The following is a 19,034-nucleotide window of genomic DNA, read 5'->3' as shown; positions in this document are numbered from 1 at the left end:
CATACACACACACACTTGCCCTGTGCTTTCATACACACACACACACACATACACACACTTGCCCCTTGCTTGCATTCATTCACACACACACACACACACACACACACACTTGCCCCTTGCTTGCATTCATTCACACACACACACACACACACATTTGCCCCTTGCTTGCATTCACACACACACACACACACACACACACACACACACACACACACTTCGCCCTTGCTTGCATTTACACACACACACACACACACACACACACACTTCCCCCTTGCTTGCATGGGACATGGGAAACCAGCAGGCAGCATTCACACACACAAACACATGCCAATTTGAGAAGGAAGACGCCAGCATTAGATACAAAACAGAACCAAGCAGCAGCAGTAACAAATAATCAACAATATAACCCAGCAGCAGCAAACAAACACAAAAGAACTAGGCTAAGCTATAAAAAGTCAGCAGCAGCATATAATATTGATGCACGTGGTAGGTAACCTCATAAGCATGAACTTATATCACTATGCACTGAGAAACTCAGGATCCCTAAATTTCGTGGCTAGAAATGCATACAAACAGGAGGTCTTAAGAGTTACCTTACCAATGAAGTACAAAAATACAGGAGAAGATGCAGGCAATCCAATCTTTCCAGAAATCCCTCCAACGAATGCACTCAACAGAATACACTTACAATAAAAAGTAGTTCCACATAGCACCAGCTAGTTTTTATTAGGTTAAGAGTGGGCTGGGTAATGCAGCTCTGACATCACAATTTGGGAGGTCCACTGGCTCTTCTACAGAGCATGCAAACCCGGCAGCACTTACATAACTTTGGGGGAGGAAACGTCCCTGTAAATACAGCAAGAGCTCTGACAGATGTGACATCATCATTTAAGAGCCAGCTAGAGGATTTTCAACTTGGTTTTCAAAGTGAAAGTAAAACAGTATGAAAAGGTAGTAAGCCTAAGAGGTAAAACAGTTGAATGGATTACTTTATAAAGCTGTGGTTCTGATTTTTAGAGGCTGTATCAACTAACAGGGGCTAAAAGAGACAGCAGGTTGAGCAATCTGCTTGAATATCCCATTGTTGTCCAGGTAACTGAAGCATTAAACCTTTTCCTACATGGTCTGAATGCATTTACTTCAGCAAAGTGCGTAGTATTGCTGTATTCTTTCAACTTTACTTTGTTAAGCTGCAGCACTATGGGCCAGACAGAGGCAGCACACAGAATTTAAAAAAAAAAACGTCTTCCATAAATACTACAATGCAGTGCTGGCAAATACCTAAAGGGATATGTATAACCAAATTACATTTTTATACCCACATTTCATAGTTATAGAAAGTGTTATGCCAGACGTCTTGGGACAGTGGGTGGGAAGGGACATTTCACAAACTGATAAAAGTGAATTTAGTTAAAATTTAAAACAGTTCATCATTTTTTTCATTCACTACACACACATACACACACACACACACACACACACACACACACACACACACAGACAAATGCATCTGTAAATGCACACATGCACGCTCATGTAATGCCTTTGCAACATCATTGACTTTTACATATACAGAATACAATATCATGATGTGCATGCAATACACAAACACTCACATTATTAATTCCGCCAATTACTTTTTTACATACAGCACACTATATCTAATGTGCAAGCATGCAGGCACACACACACAGAAGCAGACGCACACACATAGGATCATAAGAGGTTACTAGGGTAACAGCCTCCAGGCCCTTACAAGCCTAGCCAACCCATGTTCCCAAGGGTGTCTGGCTCAAGCAGATGTTAAAATCAGCACCTATTGCCCCTGTCCAGGAGGGACACAGGTGGAACACCCCAGGGTGAATTTCTGGTTACCCATATAATCATCCAAATTACTCTCAAATAGGGCCAATGGGGCTTTGTTTAACATGAATAGGAAGCTTGTTCCAAAGGTAGGGCAACCTCTGTGAGACAAAATCTCTCTCCAGCAAGCTCTGTTGATGTCACATACCAGGTTAAGATCCTTTGAGCAAGAGACCCGTGTGCCATTTGATTTGAAAATGTGCAGCATTTCCATTAGAGCTGGGTCAGAAGTTGCTTTATATGCAGGGCACAGAGTAAAATGACAGTTTCAGTCTGTCTGCATAAGACAGATCTTGAAGACCCTGAATTTTCTTTGTAAGGAACCTTTGTGGTCTCTCCAATTGCTGATGTTTGGAAAGGAACATACCAAAGGGAGCGTTGTACTCCATGATTGGCCTGATGAGGAAAGAGTACAGGGGGGTATAACTTCTTTTTGGGGGGGGGGGGCAATGGCCTTACTTATGAGATGAGCAATATAAAATGACCTTCTTACCACTGTGGAGACATGGTGATCAAAGTTAAGATTGCCGTCACCCTGTGTGCCCAGCTCTCTCACCACTGACTAGTTGTGTGCTTAGGCTATTGCTATTGATGTGGTAGTTTGCAGGAACATCACCCTTGCCAAAGAGGATGATAATGCATTCTTTTGCATTAAGTTTAAGATCATGACTTTGACACCAGTCATGAGTCTGTGTAAGACCTTCCTGCAGGATCTTGACATCGCTAGGGGTTTCCATGATTGTTCCCAGTTTGTAGTCATCAGCAAACTTTGTTAGAGCACAGTCTTTTAGTTTTAGCCTGTACTTCAGAGAAGTAGATTCTGAACAGTAGAGTCCCAGAACTAATCCCTGTGGAACACCACTAGTTATGGGTCTGCTGAAGGAGGTGAAGTCCCCTATTTTGACCATATGAGTTCTATCAGTGAGCCAGTTTGCAACCCACCTGACAATATATGGGTTAATACACAGCTGGGTGAGTTTATCAATGATGCCTGAGTGGGGGATTGTGTCAAAGGCCTTGGCCAAGTCTATGTAGGCCGAATGCATAGATTTGCCCTTGTCTAGGGCTTTGGTGACTGCCTCAAAGAAGTTCACCATATTTAACAGGTATGATACCCCCTTGACAAAGCCAAACTGGGTGAGGTCGAGCATTTGGAGATTTCCTATATCTTTGTTAATAAGGTCCATAATGATTCATGCCATGGCCTTGCAGATAACGCTGGTCAGACTAATGGTTCTATAGTTCTTGGGGTCCACAGATGCACCCTCTTTGTGCAAAGGGATGACGGTAACTGTTTTCCATTCTGCTGGGACAAAGCCAGTGTTTAGGGTGTGATTGAAAAACATGTTCAATGGTTGTGCTAATTCCTGTTTTAGGTCATGTAGAACACAGCTCGGGACATTGCCTAGTCCCATAGAGGCTGTGTTTTTTGCATTGGAGAGGCCATTTAAGATCTGTTCCTCGAAGATACTAGGTGGTGGACAGGTGTTAGGGATGCTTTGGAGTATATGTGGTGGGAACAGGGGAGGGAAGTTTTCACTGAACCTGTCAGCCAGCAGGTTTGCTTTATCCAGAGGTTCTATATATTTAGTACCATTAACTACAAGTTCAGCGCAACTCTGGGCTTTACCTTTGAGCTTATGGATGTAACTAAAGAATGCCTTGTGGTTATCCTTATTTAGGGAAGCTAATTTGGATTTGAGTTAGCACTGGAGGACTTCACTAGGAGTCTTACTTGCTTGTTTAAGTTGAGGATGGAGTATTTCTAGTTTTGAGACCATTCCTTCCTACTCTTAGGCAGAAATTTCTTTCTCCTATTTTATAGTCTATTAATGGCATTTGTCCACCAGACAGGTTTGTTTTTACTTGAATATCTTGTTTTGGTTCTATCGGGTACAGCAGAGTTAATACAATTGTATAGGTGCTTGTATAAGGCATTGATGTATAACTCAGCATAGGTGTCTGTTCCATCAGTGGGGAGAGGGGCTATGAAGTTATTTATGCCATCACGTAAGATGTTGTAATTGGCCTTGGAGAAGTTTTTTACAAAAGTTGTTGCTAAGGGAGGGTCTTGTATTATGGTTACTTCTAGCGAGACTGATTTGCAGTCAGATCACACCAGGGATGACCACACAATGGGGGTGGTGCAGCAGTCCTCCATGTTGGGAGCACCATGTCCAGGATGTTTGAGCCCCTTGTGGGTGTGTCAACCAGCTGGTCCAGGGCATTGGAGCAAACAAAGTCCAGGAAACTTTAGGCAAGTGAGTTAGAACACGTATAATTTACCCAGTCTATGGACAGGTAATTAAAGTCACCCAACTCGGGTGTTTGGTTGTATTTTGATTGACTCAAGTACATCCAAGTAGGCTGAGTGGATGTCCTGATTCATGGAGGGGGTCTTATAGCTGGCAAAGACCTGAAGACGGGTCTTACCTACAGTCAATTGCACCTGAAGTAATTCAAGGGAGTCATGCTGTTTAACCAATCTAGAGGTGTATTTATCTTTACTGTATATTAATACACCACCTCCTTTAGTTCTCATGCCTTCAGTTTGTGGTCTGAACATGTGGAAGGAAATGTAACCTGGTATAGCTGGGATGCTGTCTGCAGCCTTAAACCAGGTCTCAGTGCCTGCACAAATGTCAGATCTGAAGAATCTTCAACTTCTAATTCAGTAATACCTGCTCTATCAGTTGTCATAAAGAAATTAGCTTCATCACCACTAGTATTAATAATTCCACTGTTTTCATTGCTTGTTATGAAAAATAAAATAAAATGCAGATACACACACATGTACAAACATGTAATGTGTTTGCTGCACCAACTACGCTTCTGACTCATTTTCCAACTACAATAACATACACACGCGCGCACACACACACACACACACACACACACACGCGCGCACAGTCTATTCATTCTGCCAATGGCTTTTTTTTTTTACATACGGCGTACTATATCAGATGTGTACATGCACACGCACATGCGTGCGCGTGCACACACACACACAAACACACAAGCATGCGTGAGCACACATGCATGTAGACTTAATGTCTTGCATCAGCAATGACTCTTTTTCACATATAACATACAATATCACAATGTGTATACAATACACATACACACATATAGTTTATTCATTCCACCAGTTAGATTTTTTTTTACATAGAGCGCACTATATCAAATGTGTATATATATACACACACACACACACACACACACTGTACAAATGGAATTGAAATTTTAAACCAGTATGTTGTGTTTCATGCTGTAACTTAGTGCCAATAAAGTCACAATGTACCTTAATGCTGTCAGTGTTGTATGAGCAGCTTAATATCGGTTGAAAACGTGAATCTTTGGAACTGACATCTAATGTGAGAGCCTGGAAAATGTCTCTAATCTCTTCCACCACCTTTGAGACCTGCTGACAACGAATAGCCACCTGAAAAACATTTCAAGTTAACAAATGACAGTGCATATGAATTTGAAATATGACTTATGAACATGCGTCATTTGTTCCTGATAATTGCTGAACAGAACAACATAAGAGTAATCTGAACAAATCTAATTATGTTATTTGTCACAATGAATTAACATTGTGTGAAAAATGAAAATAAAATCTTCCCATCCTGTTATTCTCTTACTGACACTCTATATGATTAGAAAATGAGTTTGATTTAACATCTTTTCATGTTTCATACATTAGACAATAATAATTAAATGTTGTATATCTGTCAGTGAAAATTACATGTAAATGGAAGACAATTATACACAGATGACTTTCAGGAAAGCTTGCCTGGAGTTAATATGTTGATAACTCTGAAAAATGACGTTGAGATCCACTATATTTGAAATAAATAATAATTTAAACAACACTGACTGCAAAAGAGGCAGATCAGTATTTTGCATGAAAACAACAGGACACACAGTAGTGAGCATCATGTAATCTCAAAAGCACACAAACCTTTAAATCACCACCAGAAGGAATAAACCAGAATCCACAAAGTATACTTTAGCGCTTTCGTTTTTTAATAAAAACTTCTTCAGAATGACATACATGATAACTGACCCTCCTTTTATACACTCCCACAAACCTTTTGCTCCAATGACTTACAAACAATAAATTAATTAATCAATTAATGACATCATAGTAATTAAATTTAAAAGTAATATTACATGGATACGAAATCAAAGACAACAACAATAAAAATATTGACCATGTAAATACAACTCTAAAAATGGCCACAAATGACATCATATATTTGTAAAAATATATGTATATGTTCTTAATTATAAATAGCCTTCTGCTTTTAATCTTAATATAGAGCTGATAGAAATATTGCTGTTTAAACCTGGTTCTTGTGTTGCATTGGTCCTCAACTGCCACCTAAGTTCCTTAGCCTCTAAGTAGTCATTAAGGGGTCCACCTCTTTCACCTAGTGAAACTTGCTCTATAATGCAAAACTTGAAATAGTGTCCTTCATTATTTTTAATATGCAAAGCCAGGACACTTTTAATGTCTTGTTTTTTGATGTCATAATGATGTTGATATATTCTACTTCTAAATGCATTAATCGTCTTTCCTATATAAAAACTGGGGCATTGAGAACACTTTGCCAAATAGACAACTACCTTACTATTACAGGAATATTTTTTCTTATATATACATTTTTCATATTTTGGAATATCGATCTCACTTCCCTCTATAATATGTTGACATTGCATACAAAAACCACATTTAAACATGCCTTTCTTTCCATAATATCTGTCATGTGACCTCTCTATCATATTTTTCAAAGTTGTCTTTTTTATATACAATATTAGGCACCTTTCCCACTACATCTGTATATTCCTTATTGATATTAAATACATTCCAATTATGTTGTATAATTTGTCTGATGTCTATAAACTGCTTGTTGTATTTAAAAATTGCAGCTTTGTTAAAGGTTTTGGATTCTGTACCCCCCCCCACTTGGGTAAACAGTTTCAGTACCCTTACCTAATAATGAAAAAAAGTGCCCATTATTCCTCTTAATAACTACTTCTTGTAATATTTTTTCTACAAAATCTGAGGGATAGCCTCTCTTTGCTAACATATCAGTAAGAATGTTGATTTGGTCAAGAAATTCCCAATGATTTGATATCATCCTAGCTAGTCTTACCCCTTGTCCTTTTACTAGGGCCTTCTTTTGATGTATAGGATGAAAACTTTCAAAATGCAGCAGTGTATTCGAGTATGTGGGTTTTCTAAATATGGTCGTCTCAAAACATTTACCCAAGTTGTTTTTACTAATAGTGATATCTAAATAGTCTATTTTATCGAGTGAAGTAACATGTGAAAATTCTAAGAAATCTCTACTTTCATCGATAAATGCCAAAAATTAAGTGTATCTTCACTGTTGTTCCATAAAATAATTATATAATCTAAATAACGGCCATAATAGGTCCAATATTTTGCAAAGGGACTATTAAATATATGTTCCACTTCCCAAAATGCCAAAACAATATTGGCAAAAATAGGGGCACATATAGCCCCCATGGCTACTCCCTTGCACCGTTTAAAAAACTGCTCTTCGAAAACTATAATGTTAGTTTCCAGAATTAATTCCATCAAACTTCTGATTGTTAGAATACGATTGTGTGTAAGTGTAGTATATTGGCACAAAAATGAGTAAAACCATTCAATGCCAATATTGTGTGGAATTACTGAAAACAGATCTTTTACGTCTATTGTTACAAAAATCAATGCTTCATTATACATTTTTCTATTTATTTTCCTTAATAAATCCCAAGAATCTTTCACAATCCAATTACAATCAGAAAGAGTATTCCTAAGTCGTGTGTCTATAAATTTAGCAACAAAGTATGTTTTCGATGCTTTGGCATCAACAATGGGTCTTAGGGGGGGGATTTTCTAAATCTTTATGAATTTTTGGAATTCCAAAAATTGTGGGTATTTTTGGGTGTTTCACATCCATGTATGAATGCTCCTCTAAAAAAAATTGTCTATTCATAAGAAGTTCTCCTAATAGTATATCCACTTTTCTATATATAATATTCCTCTCGTTGAGACTAATTTGACAATATGTCTCAGAATGTAAAACACCAAATATTTTATCAATATATGAATTCTTATTCATAATGACCAACCCACCCCCCTTGTCCGGTTTCATAATTCTTAATTCATTGTTGTTACACAAATTCTGTACTAACTCTCTCTCCTTTGAACTCAGATTATTTTCTGTTTTGTCAAGGCTACGGGTGTTATTCTTTTTATTTTTAAATTTCTCCCTAATGTCATATTCACATAATTTTTTGAGCGTCTGTACTACTACTACTGTACTGTATTGATTTATACATTGCTGAGTTGAAAGATAAAAAAGAGGAGAAGCTTAAAAGAGATGAAAAGGAGTATGCACAACATAGAGCATACCCGCCCCCACCTAGAAGCCAATCCAAGGTTAAAAATTATTATGGTAACAGTGGTAACAATGACACAGAAGTTGTTAACTTTGAATTTGATGGTGAAGAGGAGACTATTCTCGACCCTTTAGAATTCCCCCTCTGAGGAGGTCAGAGCGACTGAGGAACCAGAGAGGGGGTATGAATTACTACAATTACAACTACAGGGGGAGAGGGAGAATACATTAATGCGTTATTTAGATGTGTTTGATGTGGCTTATGATTATAGTGTTGAAAATAGTTCTGTTCAAATTGTTTGTAACAAAAGTGATGATTTTAAGGTGTACAACTACAGTGATATCACATTTGATAATGACATTGCAGATGTGTTTGACAAAGGTTTATCCTTTGTCCCAAGTAATAGAGCAGTATTAGATGACATCTTAATTGGTTTAAAGTTATACACAAGAAAACTAAATTTTCAGTTTTGTTTTAAAGACAGCCCTCAAGACAGTAGTAACACACATTTGAACAAAAGGCCAAGTGTATTTAATCCACCCCTTTGTCCTGTAGTACAGACGTTCAAAAAATTATGTGAATATGACCTTAGGGAGAAATTTAAAAATAAAAAGAATAACATCCATAGCCTTGACAAAACAGAAAATAATCTGAGTTCAAAGGAGAGAGAGTTAGTACAGAATTTGTGTAACAACAATGAATTAAGAATTATGAAACCGGACAAGGAGGGTGGGTTGGTCATTATGAATAAGAATTCATATATTGATAAAATATTTGGTGTTTTACATTCTGAGACATATTGTCAAATTAGTCTCAACGAGAAGAATATTATATATAGAAAAGTGGATATACTATTAGGATAACTTCTCATGAATAGACAAATTTCTTTAGAGGAGCATTCATACATGGATGTGAAACACCCAAAAATACCCACAATTTTTGGAATTCCAAAAATTCATAAAGATTTAGAAAATCCCCCCCTAAGACCCATTGTTGATGCCAAAGCATTGAAAACATACTTTATTGCTAAATTTATACACACACAACTTAAGAATACTCTTTCTGATTGTAATTGGATTGTGAAAGATTCTTGGGATTTATTAAGGAAAATAAATAGAAAAATGTATAATGAAGCATTGATTTTTGTAACAATAGACGTAAAAGATCTGTTTTCAGTAATTCCACACAATATTGGCATTGAATGGTTTTACTCATTTTTGTGCCAATCTACTACACTTACACACAATCGTATTCTAACAATCAGAAGTTTGATGGAATTAATTCTGGAAACTAACATTATAGTTTTCAAAGAGCAGTTTTTTAAACAGTGCAAGGGAGTAGCCATGGGGGCTATATGTGCCCCTATTTTTGCCAATATTGTTTTGGCATTTTGGGAAGTGGAACATATATTTAATAGTCCCTTTGCAAAATATTGGACCTATTATGGCTGTTATTTAGATGATATAATTATTTTATGGAACAACAGTGAAGATACACTTAAACAATTTTTGGCATTTATCGATGAAAGTGCAGATTTCTTAGAATTTTCACATGTTACTTCACTCGATAAAATAGACTATTTAGATATCAATATTAGTAAAACCAACTTGGGTAAATGTTTTGAGACGACCACATTTAGAAAACCCACATACTCAAATACACTGCTGCATTTTGAAAGTTTTCATCCTATACATCAGAAGAAGGCCCTAGTAAAAGGACAAGGGGTAAGACTAGCTAGGATGATATCAAATCATTGGGAATTTCTTGACCAAATCAACATTCTTACTGATATGTTAGCAAAGAGAGGCTATCCCTCATATTTTGTAGAAATAATATTACAAGAAGTAGTTATTAAAAGGAATAATGGGCACTTTTTTTCATTATTAGGTAAGGGTACTGAAACTGTTTACCCAAGTGGGGGGGGGGGTACAGAATCCAAAACCTTTAACAAAGCTGCAATTTTTAAATACAACAAGCAGTTTATAGACATCAGACAAATTATACAACATAATTGGAATGTATTTAATATCAATAAGGAATATACAGATATAGTGGGAAAGGTGCCTAATATTGTATATAAAAAAGACACAACTTTGAAAAATATGATAGAGAGGTCACATGATGGATATTATGGAAAGAAAGGCATGTTTAAATGTGGTTTTTGTATGCAATGTCAACATATTATAGAGGGAACTGAGATCGATATTCCAAAATATGGGAAATTTATATATAAGAAAAAATATTCTTGTAATAGTAAGGTAGTTGTCTATTTGGCAAAGTGTTCTCAGTGCCCCAGTTTTTATATAGGAAAGACGATTAATGCATTTAGAAGTAGAATATATCAACATCATTATGACATCAAAAAACAAGACATTAAAAATGTCCTGGCTTTGCATATTAAAAATAATGAAGGACACTATTTCAAGTTTTGCATTATAGAGCAAGTTTCACTAGGTGAAAGAGGTGGACCCCTTAATGACTACTTAGAGGCTAAGGAACTTAGGTGCCAGTTGAGGACCAATGCAACACAAGAACCAGGTTTAAACAGCAATATTTCTATCAGCTCTATATTAAGATTAAAAGCAGAAGGCTATTTATAATTAAGAACATATACATATATTTTTACAAATATATGATATCATTTGTGGCCATTTTTAGAGTTGTATTTACATGGTCAATATTTTTATGGTTGTTGTCTTTGATTTCGTATCCATGTAATATTACTTTTAAATTTAATTACTATGATGTCATTAATTGATTAATTAATTTATTGTTTGTAAGTCATTGGAGCAAAAGGTTTGTGGGAGTGTATAAAAGGAGGGTCAGTTATCATGTATGTCATTCTGAAGAAGTTTTTATTAAAAAACGAACGCTAAAGTATACCTTGTGGATTCTGGTTTATTCCTTTTGGTGGTGATTTAAATAGTGAGCATTATATGCAAATAATTATGTTGTCCAAGCCATAATTATGTTGTCCAAGCCAAGTGGGTTGCAGGTGAGCCTGACCCCCTCAAAAATGCTTTTAGTGTTTTGCAACCTTGTGATTGTTTAGGTTTAAACTAGTGACTTCCCAAGGTTCTAGATGCTTTGGGTTAAAATAATCACATATCAATTAAACGAGACTTATTTCTTCATTGTAGGTCCTGCAGAAAGACATATCCACTGATTGCCTAGAAATATAGACTCAAATGGTAAGTAAGGAACAAGTGTACAACTTATTCTGGTCATTACCTGGCATAAGGGACGAGATGTAATTCCAGTCCAAACAATATCCTGCTTTCCTTGTATCATCACTAAAACTGCTTTTAGGCTGTCCTATGACATAATGTAGACTACTCTAGTTGTTTCACTGTTTTAGTTCTATCTCTTCATGAGGAACAGTGCTCTATGCATACAACAGCCTCTATAGAAGAAAAACATATGTGTTCAAATTTTGTTAGGACTGCCTGACAAAATGCTGTTTCTTCCTGCAACCTGTTACAATGTTTTACATGTTGTATTGAAGAGATCATTTGGTATAACATTTAAGGTCTTTGCCTCCCATATACAAGGTACAAGGTTCAAGTTTGACCTCCAGCAAATACCTGTATGAAGTTTTCATATTCTCCCTTGGCCTCTGTGGGGTTATCCCCCCCCCCCAGAAAAAACATGCTAATTGTTTCCACGCCAAAGAATGGAGCACAAACTCGAGATGGTGTCCCCTAGGACAAAGAGTTGTATAGGCCAACTGCCCTTAATATCTACTATGGTGCACAGTACCTTCAAAATAGGAGAACATGGATCACAGACTGTTCATTGCATCATGGCTCGCTACTCATTTGTGTAAAAATTGGCTCTTGGTGATTCCTTCATGTTGACTAATGTCACTAAAATGGGCACGGGTATTTGCCAGTGATAAGTGGGTTGAGGAAAAGGCCCACTCTGACCTACACCAGGGATTCATGCTAATGGTGAGAGGGGTGTATGTGCCCCTATTGGCCAGTGTGTTCCCACCATAAAGCTCAGCAGCCCTGGGACAATATGCTATGGCTGGTCTTGCCCTCCTTGGGCTATCTGGAAGAGCTCTCTTGAGCAAAAGCTGGATGTAAAACTTATAAGCATGACCTAAGAATTACTACACTCAATGTAGGTTTGCTGATAGGAAGCAGCATATAAGTGTATGTTAAGGAAGAGGCTGGACATCTTACTTACCCAGAAGACAACGTGGAAGGGTACTACAGCAAAGTCACTTGGGTTGGTGGTCAGAGCCTAACTTACAGGAAAAGGACAAACTAGAAATGGTGTGACAACTGTGGTAAGAGAGAGAGAGAGGCTTTAGAAGACAGTGAGGGATTTCATCAGATTAGTGACAGACACATAGCAATCAGAATGAAGGGTAAGAATAGGTCATTATTTATTATCTCAGTCTATGTCCCACAGCAGGGTTGTGATACTTAAGAAAAGAGTGCGTTCAGACAGCATTTCCAAGACCAACTAGCTAAAGCAGGACAATATGAATTTGTTGATAATGGGTGACCTGAATGCACATATTGGGACTAAAAGAGCAGGATATGAGGACTGCCTTGATCCACACAGGTGGGGCTAAATGAATAAAGAAGGAGAGGCCATTCTAGACTTCCGTCTGGCAAATGGTTTGACAGTGGCCAACACATGGTTCAGCAAGCGAAACAGTCACAAGATATCATACAAGAGAAGCCAACATACAAGTCAGATAGACTTCGTCCTAGTAAGGAAAAGACACTAGGGTAGAATCAGCAAATCATCCCCAGTGAAACAATCAGCCCACAGCATAAACAACTGGTTGCTGCAATCGCCTGCAAGCAGTGGTCAGAGAAGGCTTTAAAGACAACTGAGACTAGGCTGAAGACCTGGAATGACTGGAGAAAAAAAAATAAGAGTTCAAGGAAATACAGAGAGCTCTATCATCTCAGGAAAAATAGGAAATAGGTACAGTTGAACAAGAATGGCAGCACCTCGCCAGGTATGGAAATAAGTTACATAAGGAAAGCTGGTGGTGGTGGAATGCAGAATTCCAGAAAGTCATCAAAGGAAAGAAAGAATGCAAGGAAAAAGTGGGAGATAAAAAAGATGGACCAGGCTAGGAAGGAATACTGGTTAGCTAACAAAGAAGGTGAGACAGGAGTTGCAATAGCAAAGAACAAGGCATCAGAAGCAGTCTACCATCTTCAGGAAAGGGGCTCAGCAGATGACACAAAGAAACTGTATCAGCTTGTAAGGCAAAGACTGAAAGATAAAGAAGATAGTCAGGCACCCTTCTTAAGGGGTGTCAGTAATAACCTGCTCACCAGTCCAGCAGAACTGAAAGGCAGATGGAAGGAGTACTTTCAGCAGATTCTGAATGAGGAATACACCACAGAGGCTGTACTGCCCCAGACAAAGCCCACGATGAAAGAAGAGGACGAGCCCACCCAAGAAGAAGAAAGAACAGCACTAAAGAAAATGAAGTCGGGGAAAGCAGCAGGTTCAGATGAGTTCACAGCAGATATGATAAAGATGGTGCATGAGACAGGGGAGAAATAGCTCCTGAGGCCACTCATAGAATTATGAAGACAAGACATATCCCAGATGACTGGAGAATAAGCATGCTACTGCCAGTGTACAAGAACAAAGGAGACATCTACGACTATGGGCCATACAGAGGTATCAAACTCCTGTCACACTGTATGAAAGTTCTGGAGAGAGTGACTGATGAACGATTACGCAAAGTAGTAGAAAGTAAGATGGGAGATTAGCAGTTCAGATTCAGATCAGAATGCAGCACAACTGCCCTAATGTCTACAGACAGTTGAGAAGAAGCTAGAGTTAAAGAAAGAGTCCAACTGGGCATTCCTAGACTTGGAAAAAGCACATGACAAGGTCTCAAGAAAGCTGATTTAGGCAGTCTTGAGGTGGTTCGAAGTCCCAGAACCATTCTTAGAATTAGAGCAGGCTAGGTACAAGGACTCAATAACTCAAGTACAAACAGTGTTCAAATTCACAGATGGGTTTCCAATGTAAGTGGGTGTTCATTTGGGTTCAGCAGCGAGTCCACTGCTGTTTATACTGGTGGTAGACTACATCAGTAAACAAGTTGTTGAGGAGAGATCAACAAAGTTGCAGCATGTAGATGATGTGGTATTACAGGCAGAATCAGAGCAAGAACTTCAGCAATGGATAGGGGAATGGAATGTAAAACTGAAGGCTCGTGGTATGAAACTGAGTACAGATAAGACAGTTGTAATGGCAGCAAATGGGGGAAAAAAGAAGAAGCTGAGTACTGCGATAGAAGGGAAAGTAGTGGAACAGGATAACAGAAGGGGAAAGTAGTGGAACAGGATAACAGAAGGGGAAAGCAGTGGAACAGGATAACAGAAGGGGAAAGTAGTGGAACAGGATAACAGAAGGGGAAAGCAGTGGAACAGGATAACAGCTCCAAGTATCTTGGAGGGGTAGATGAGGAGAATGGTGGGAATGAGGAGGTCAAAGCTAGAATCAAAGGGGCTGCAGTCAACTGGCACAGGATTCAGGGGAAGTGTGTGACTAGGGTTGCCACCTTCCTTCGTGGCGAAAACCGGACTAAAGCCACACCCCTCGTGTCACCAGTAACCCTGCCCACCCCCTCTCCTACCCACATTCCGCCCATTTTGTGACATCGCGATGACATCACTTGGCAAGGAACACCCTCTTTTTTCATTCCTGCTGCCTGCTTTCAGCTGATTTACTATGCTTTTCTATAAAAAAAGCATAGTAAATCAGCCGATTTACAAACTCCGATAGTCTATTTCCTTTTTGAAACAGAATACCGGAGTTTGTACAGTGTTTTCTGGACTACCGGAGAATCAGTTTGATTTCCAGATAGTCCAGAAAAAAAATGGAAGTGTGGCAACCCTATGTGTGACAGAAGAATGGCAAAAAAAGCTGAAAAGCGAGGTGTAGGAAACATGGTGTGACCAGTACTACTGTATGGTACAGAAACCTGCGCAGTAAAGTCAGAGCAGTTGACAAAGCTAGAGGTGATGGAGGTGAGTGCCTGAGATGGGTGGTAGGATGCACACTGTGAGACAGATGAAGAAATGAGGACATAAGAGCAGAGACCAAAGTAGTTCCAATAGCAGAGAAGGTCAAAAAGAACAGATTATGGTGGTTTTACCGCATGTGCAGAAAAGCTGAAGACGATATGGTGAAGACTTGGAACAGACAGGAAGAAGGCAAGAGGAAATGAGGGCATCCGGCATAGAGATGGACAGATTATGTGAGAAGAGACTGTTGAAGAAGGTAGGAGAGTGGCATTGAATCAAGAAAGATGGTGATGATTGACACAACCCCCCAACCCCATGTAGAATATGGGAAAAGGAGGTTGATGATGATGATGATTGAATTCTGATACTGTTCTGCATACCACAATGTTGTTCAAGAAAATAAATCTCTATATTCACAGCCCTCACTGTGTAAACCAGATATAGGTTTAAACTTAAGCAGTTCCCCCTCTATCTTCTATTTGTGCCCCATCATTCATTATGTCCTCCCTCTGAAAAATGTAATCCTGGATTTTGCCAGTTCATCTGTAGCACTTAAATGTTTTTATCATACTCCCTTTTCCATTCTTTCTTTGGGATTCAATATAATAAGCACCTTTAGATGATCATCTAAATGGTACATGGGTCACTCGCTCTAAGGACTTTAATGTGGTATGCGACATCAACAGAACCTGCGGGTGGGACAGTTTTGTCTCCTCGAGGTTGGCTCACCTTTGGAGCAGGCTTTTAATTCATGTTAAACAGAACCCCTCATTGACCCTATTTAAGTGCACTTTGGACAATTGGATGTGTAATCGGAAATTCACCCCAGGGGTTTCACCTGTGTCCCTCTTGGATAGGGGCAATATGTGCTGATTTTAGTGTCTGCTTTAAGTGGGCACTCTTGGGAACAAGTGCTGAACTTGGCTAGGCTTGTAAGAGCTGTAGGGCTATTAGCCTAGTAACCTCGTATGATCCTATGATCTGGTCTGACTCTGTACTATTAGTGTTATCATTTTCTGCAGGGTTTCTAGGCTGTCAAGGTCCTTCCAGGAAGAAGGTCTCCAGACTGTACACAATACTCAGGTGTAGCCTTAACAACTGCTCATACAGAGAAATAATAATGTCCTGCATTTGTTTCCTGAAGCACATCTTTCTGTTAACCAGGATCCTCCAAGTGTTTCTTGCTAATGACTGCTCATACTTAGGTCATCTAAAATTATTATAGAGAAGATTAGCATCAGAGGCACAACATGTGTGCCTTTGGTGCTGGAAGATTAGAAGACTGTGTGTTCTATTCCCACCCCAGTACATGAATTAATTTCCAGTGCTAACACTGCGGTGTAGCATAAGGGGGATGCTGCACTCCTGACTGTGCTGTCCTTTGGATAAGATGTTAAACTGAGGTTCCATCTTCCTGAGTTGGTAATAGCTCAGACTAATGTAAAAGTTCCCATAGCACTTATCAAAAAGAGTCAGGTTCCCTCATGTCCTGGCCAAATTTCTCTTAGTTGTATGAATATCACCTTAGATCTCCCTGAAAACAGGTTACTGTCCTAGCTGGAATGACCCTGGCAATAAAGGATAAAAATAAATTATACTTAGGCTCATTTCTATTTTAGTTGAACAATATTTTAGCACCACCAATACACATATTAGTCTCCCTTGAGTGTTCATTTTTGCACCCCCATACATGAAAGCTGTTCTTCAATACAAAGACAGTGCATGACAGCACAGGTGAACATACCTGGAATATACAGCTGTGCTTCTCCACACCGAGCTGAAGAATGTTGTTCTGTATAGTTAAAGCAACAGCAATAAATGCCTTAGAATCTTTCGTAAATACCATCAGCCAACACCGCAATAAAAATCTTTTGGTTTATTCCACCTTTCTTGATCTCTCAAAGACATTCAACACAGTCTGTTTTTTTTAAACAACTCTCTAAGCTCCCCACTCTCAGTCTTGCTAATAATACTTTTCAGATGTTTCCATAACTAGCTAAGTAACAGAATACATGTGTCAAATGGCAAACAGCATTCTTTTCCTCTCTGCCTGTTAACACAGGTGTCCCTCAAGGCTCTGTACTGGGTCCATAACTGTTTAATACAGTTGTCAGATATTATGGTCCTTCCTTACCTATTCAGTATGAAGACAACCCCACCCTTGTATGCTATTCTCCATCAATTAATGAACCGCAAGCCGAAATCTAGGAATCATACTCCTCAGATAAACAATGGCTACAACAACATGGCCTAATACTCAATGCTATACGACAAAAGTCTTGTTCTTCCAAACTAGATCCAGACCTGTTAAACATACTCATTTTTCTATTACATCTTCTGACAACATTATTCGGATATTGACACAAATTCCAAACTCCTCAGAGTTACCCAGAACAATAAATTAAAATGTGACATGCATATATCCAATGTCATAAGAAATCATCAAAATCTAGGTACCTTATACAGAATCAAAACCTATCTCACAGAACAAGCTTAAAAGGATACAGCCACTGTTTACCACCTACCCAATCTGCTCTATGCTACCCCAATCTAAACTATCCTTAATACTACTTTGCAACAATTTTCCCTAGCAGAACTCACCACTGCATTGCTCTACATAAAAACAACTGGATGGAATTTCCTACTCAACTTCAATACACCCAAACTGGAGGTAGTCCATTCTATTCTCCACTAAAGAACCAAATGTTCTTCCCTAATCTCACTGATGAAGAGGTACTGTCCCACAAGAGCACTTTGCTCTAAAGACAAATACCTTGCTACAAGGACATAACCTCAAATGTACATGTTGAAGTCTTGTATTTGTGAAATTTGGCCAAACTCTGGAATCAGATGCCATCTGCCGTCATACAATGTCAAACTCAAAGCAGCTTCAAGAAAAATATCCATACTTATCTCCTTAACTTAAAAGTCTGCCCCATACTTCCTCATCTGGTTAATCAGTAGTCACTTCCCCACCAACCTTCACACACACACACACACACACACACACACACACACACACACACACACACACACACACACACACACACACATGCACGCACACACACATTGTCTGACATACCTACACTGTGTTAAATTTGTAGTCATTATACTTCGGATATTGTCTGCTATAATCTCTCTGTATGTTTGTCTCTCATTAAATATGTTTTTGGAGCTTTTCTCCCCAGGTCTCGGCTGAAAGGGGGTATGACATTACCCAGTCAGACCTTCCTGGTAACCAAATGCAAATAAGTAAATAAATATCTTGATACTTCTCTGTGGTCTAGCAAGTCATTATCCAGTGTTAAGTTGTGCCTCATCAGCCCATATTAGGCTCACTATATGGGGGTTGAATTTGAGTGTGCACATGAATTCAAGCAAAACCAGCTAGAAAGGAAAAGCATGGAGTAAAGAAAATGCTGTGCTGACAGAGTATATATAAGTCAGTGATGTGAATAATATATAGAGATGGGAAAAAGGCTTTCAGAGTAGAACTTTATACAATGAATGTCAATTTGGCTTTAACATTCTGAAAAAAAGATATTTACGTAAAAATATCTAATGTACAAACAACTTATTTTTCATGAAGTATCAGTGCTTTCCAAATGAGAGGTTACTACCAGGCTATACAGTGATGTAGAAGCATGCATGAAAAATCTTGCACATATAGTTACACAAGTTTGCAGAAAGGTACCTTTCAATATGCAGGCATTGAGTTGCATAAGATAGCAT

At 38.5% G+C, this 19,034-nt stretch overlaps 1 protein-coding gene across 1 annotated transcript in view; it reads right to left on the bottom strand.

Moving 5' to 3' along the window:
• The window catches only part of LOC122803364 (protein mab-21-like 3), a 425,581-nt gene that overhangs the window by 292,170 nt on the left and 114,377 nt on the right, over positions 1-19,034 (bottom strand). Inside the window, exon 2 of the mRNA XM_044072942.1 lies at positions 5,165-5,305. Within this exon, the coding sequence (XP_043928877.1) occupies positions 5,165-5,305 (141 nt within the window). The remainder of the gene's footprint in view (positions 1-5,164; positions 5,306-19,034) is intronic.

Source organism: Protopterus annectens, chromosome 5.part1 (assembly GCF_019279795.1).
Source record: "Protopterus annectens isolate FY-2018-M chromosome 5.part1, PAN1.0, whole genome shotgun sequence".
NCBI classification, from domain to species: Eukaryota; Metazoa; Chordata; order Ceratodontiformes; family Protopteridae; genus Protopterus; species Protopterus annectens.
Note: the sequence above shows the minus strand (reverse complement) of the source record. Positions and strands in the feature narration are given on the sequence as shown.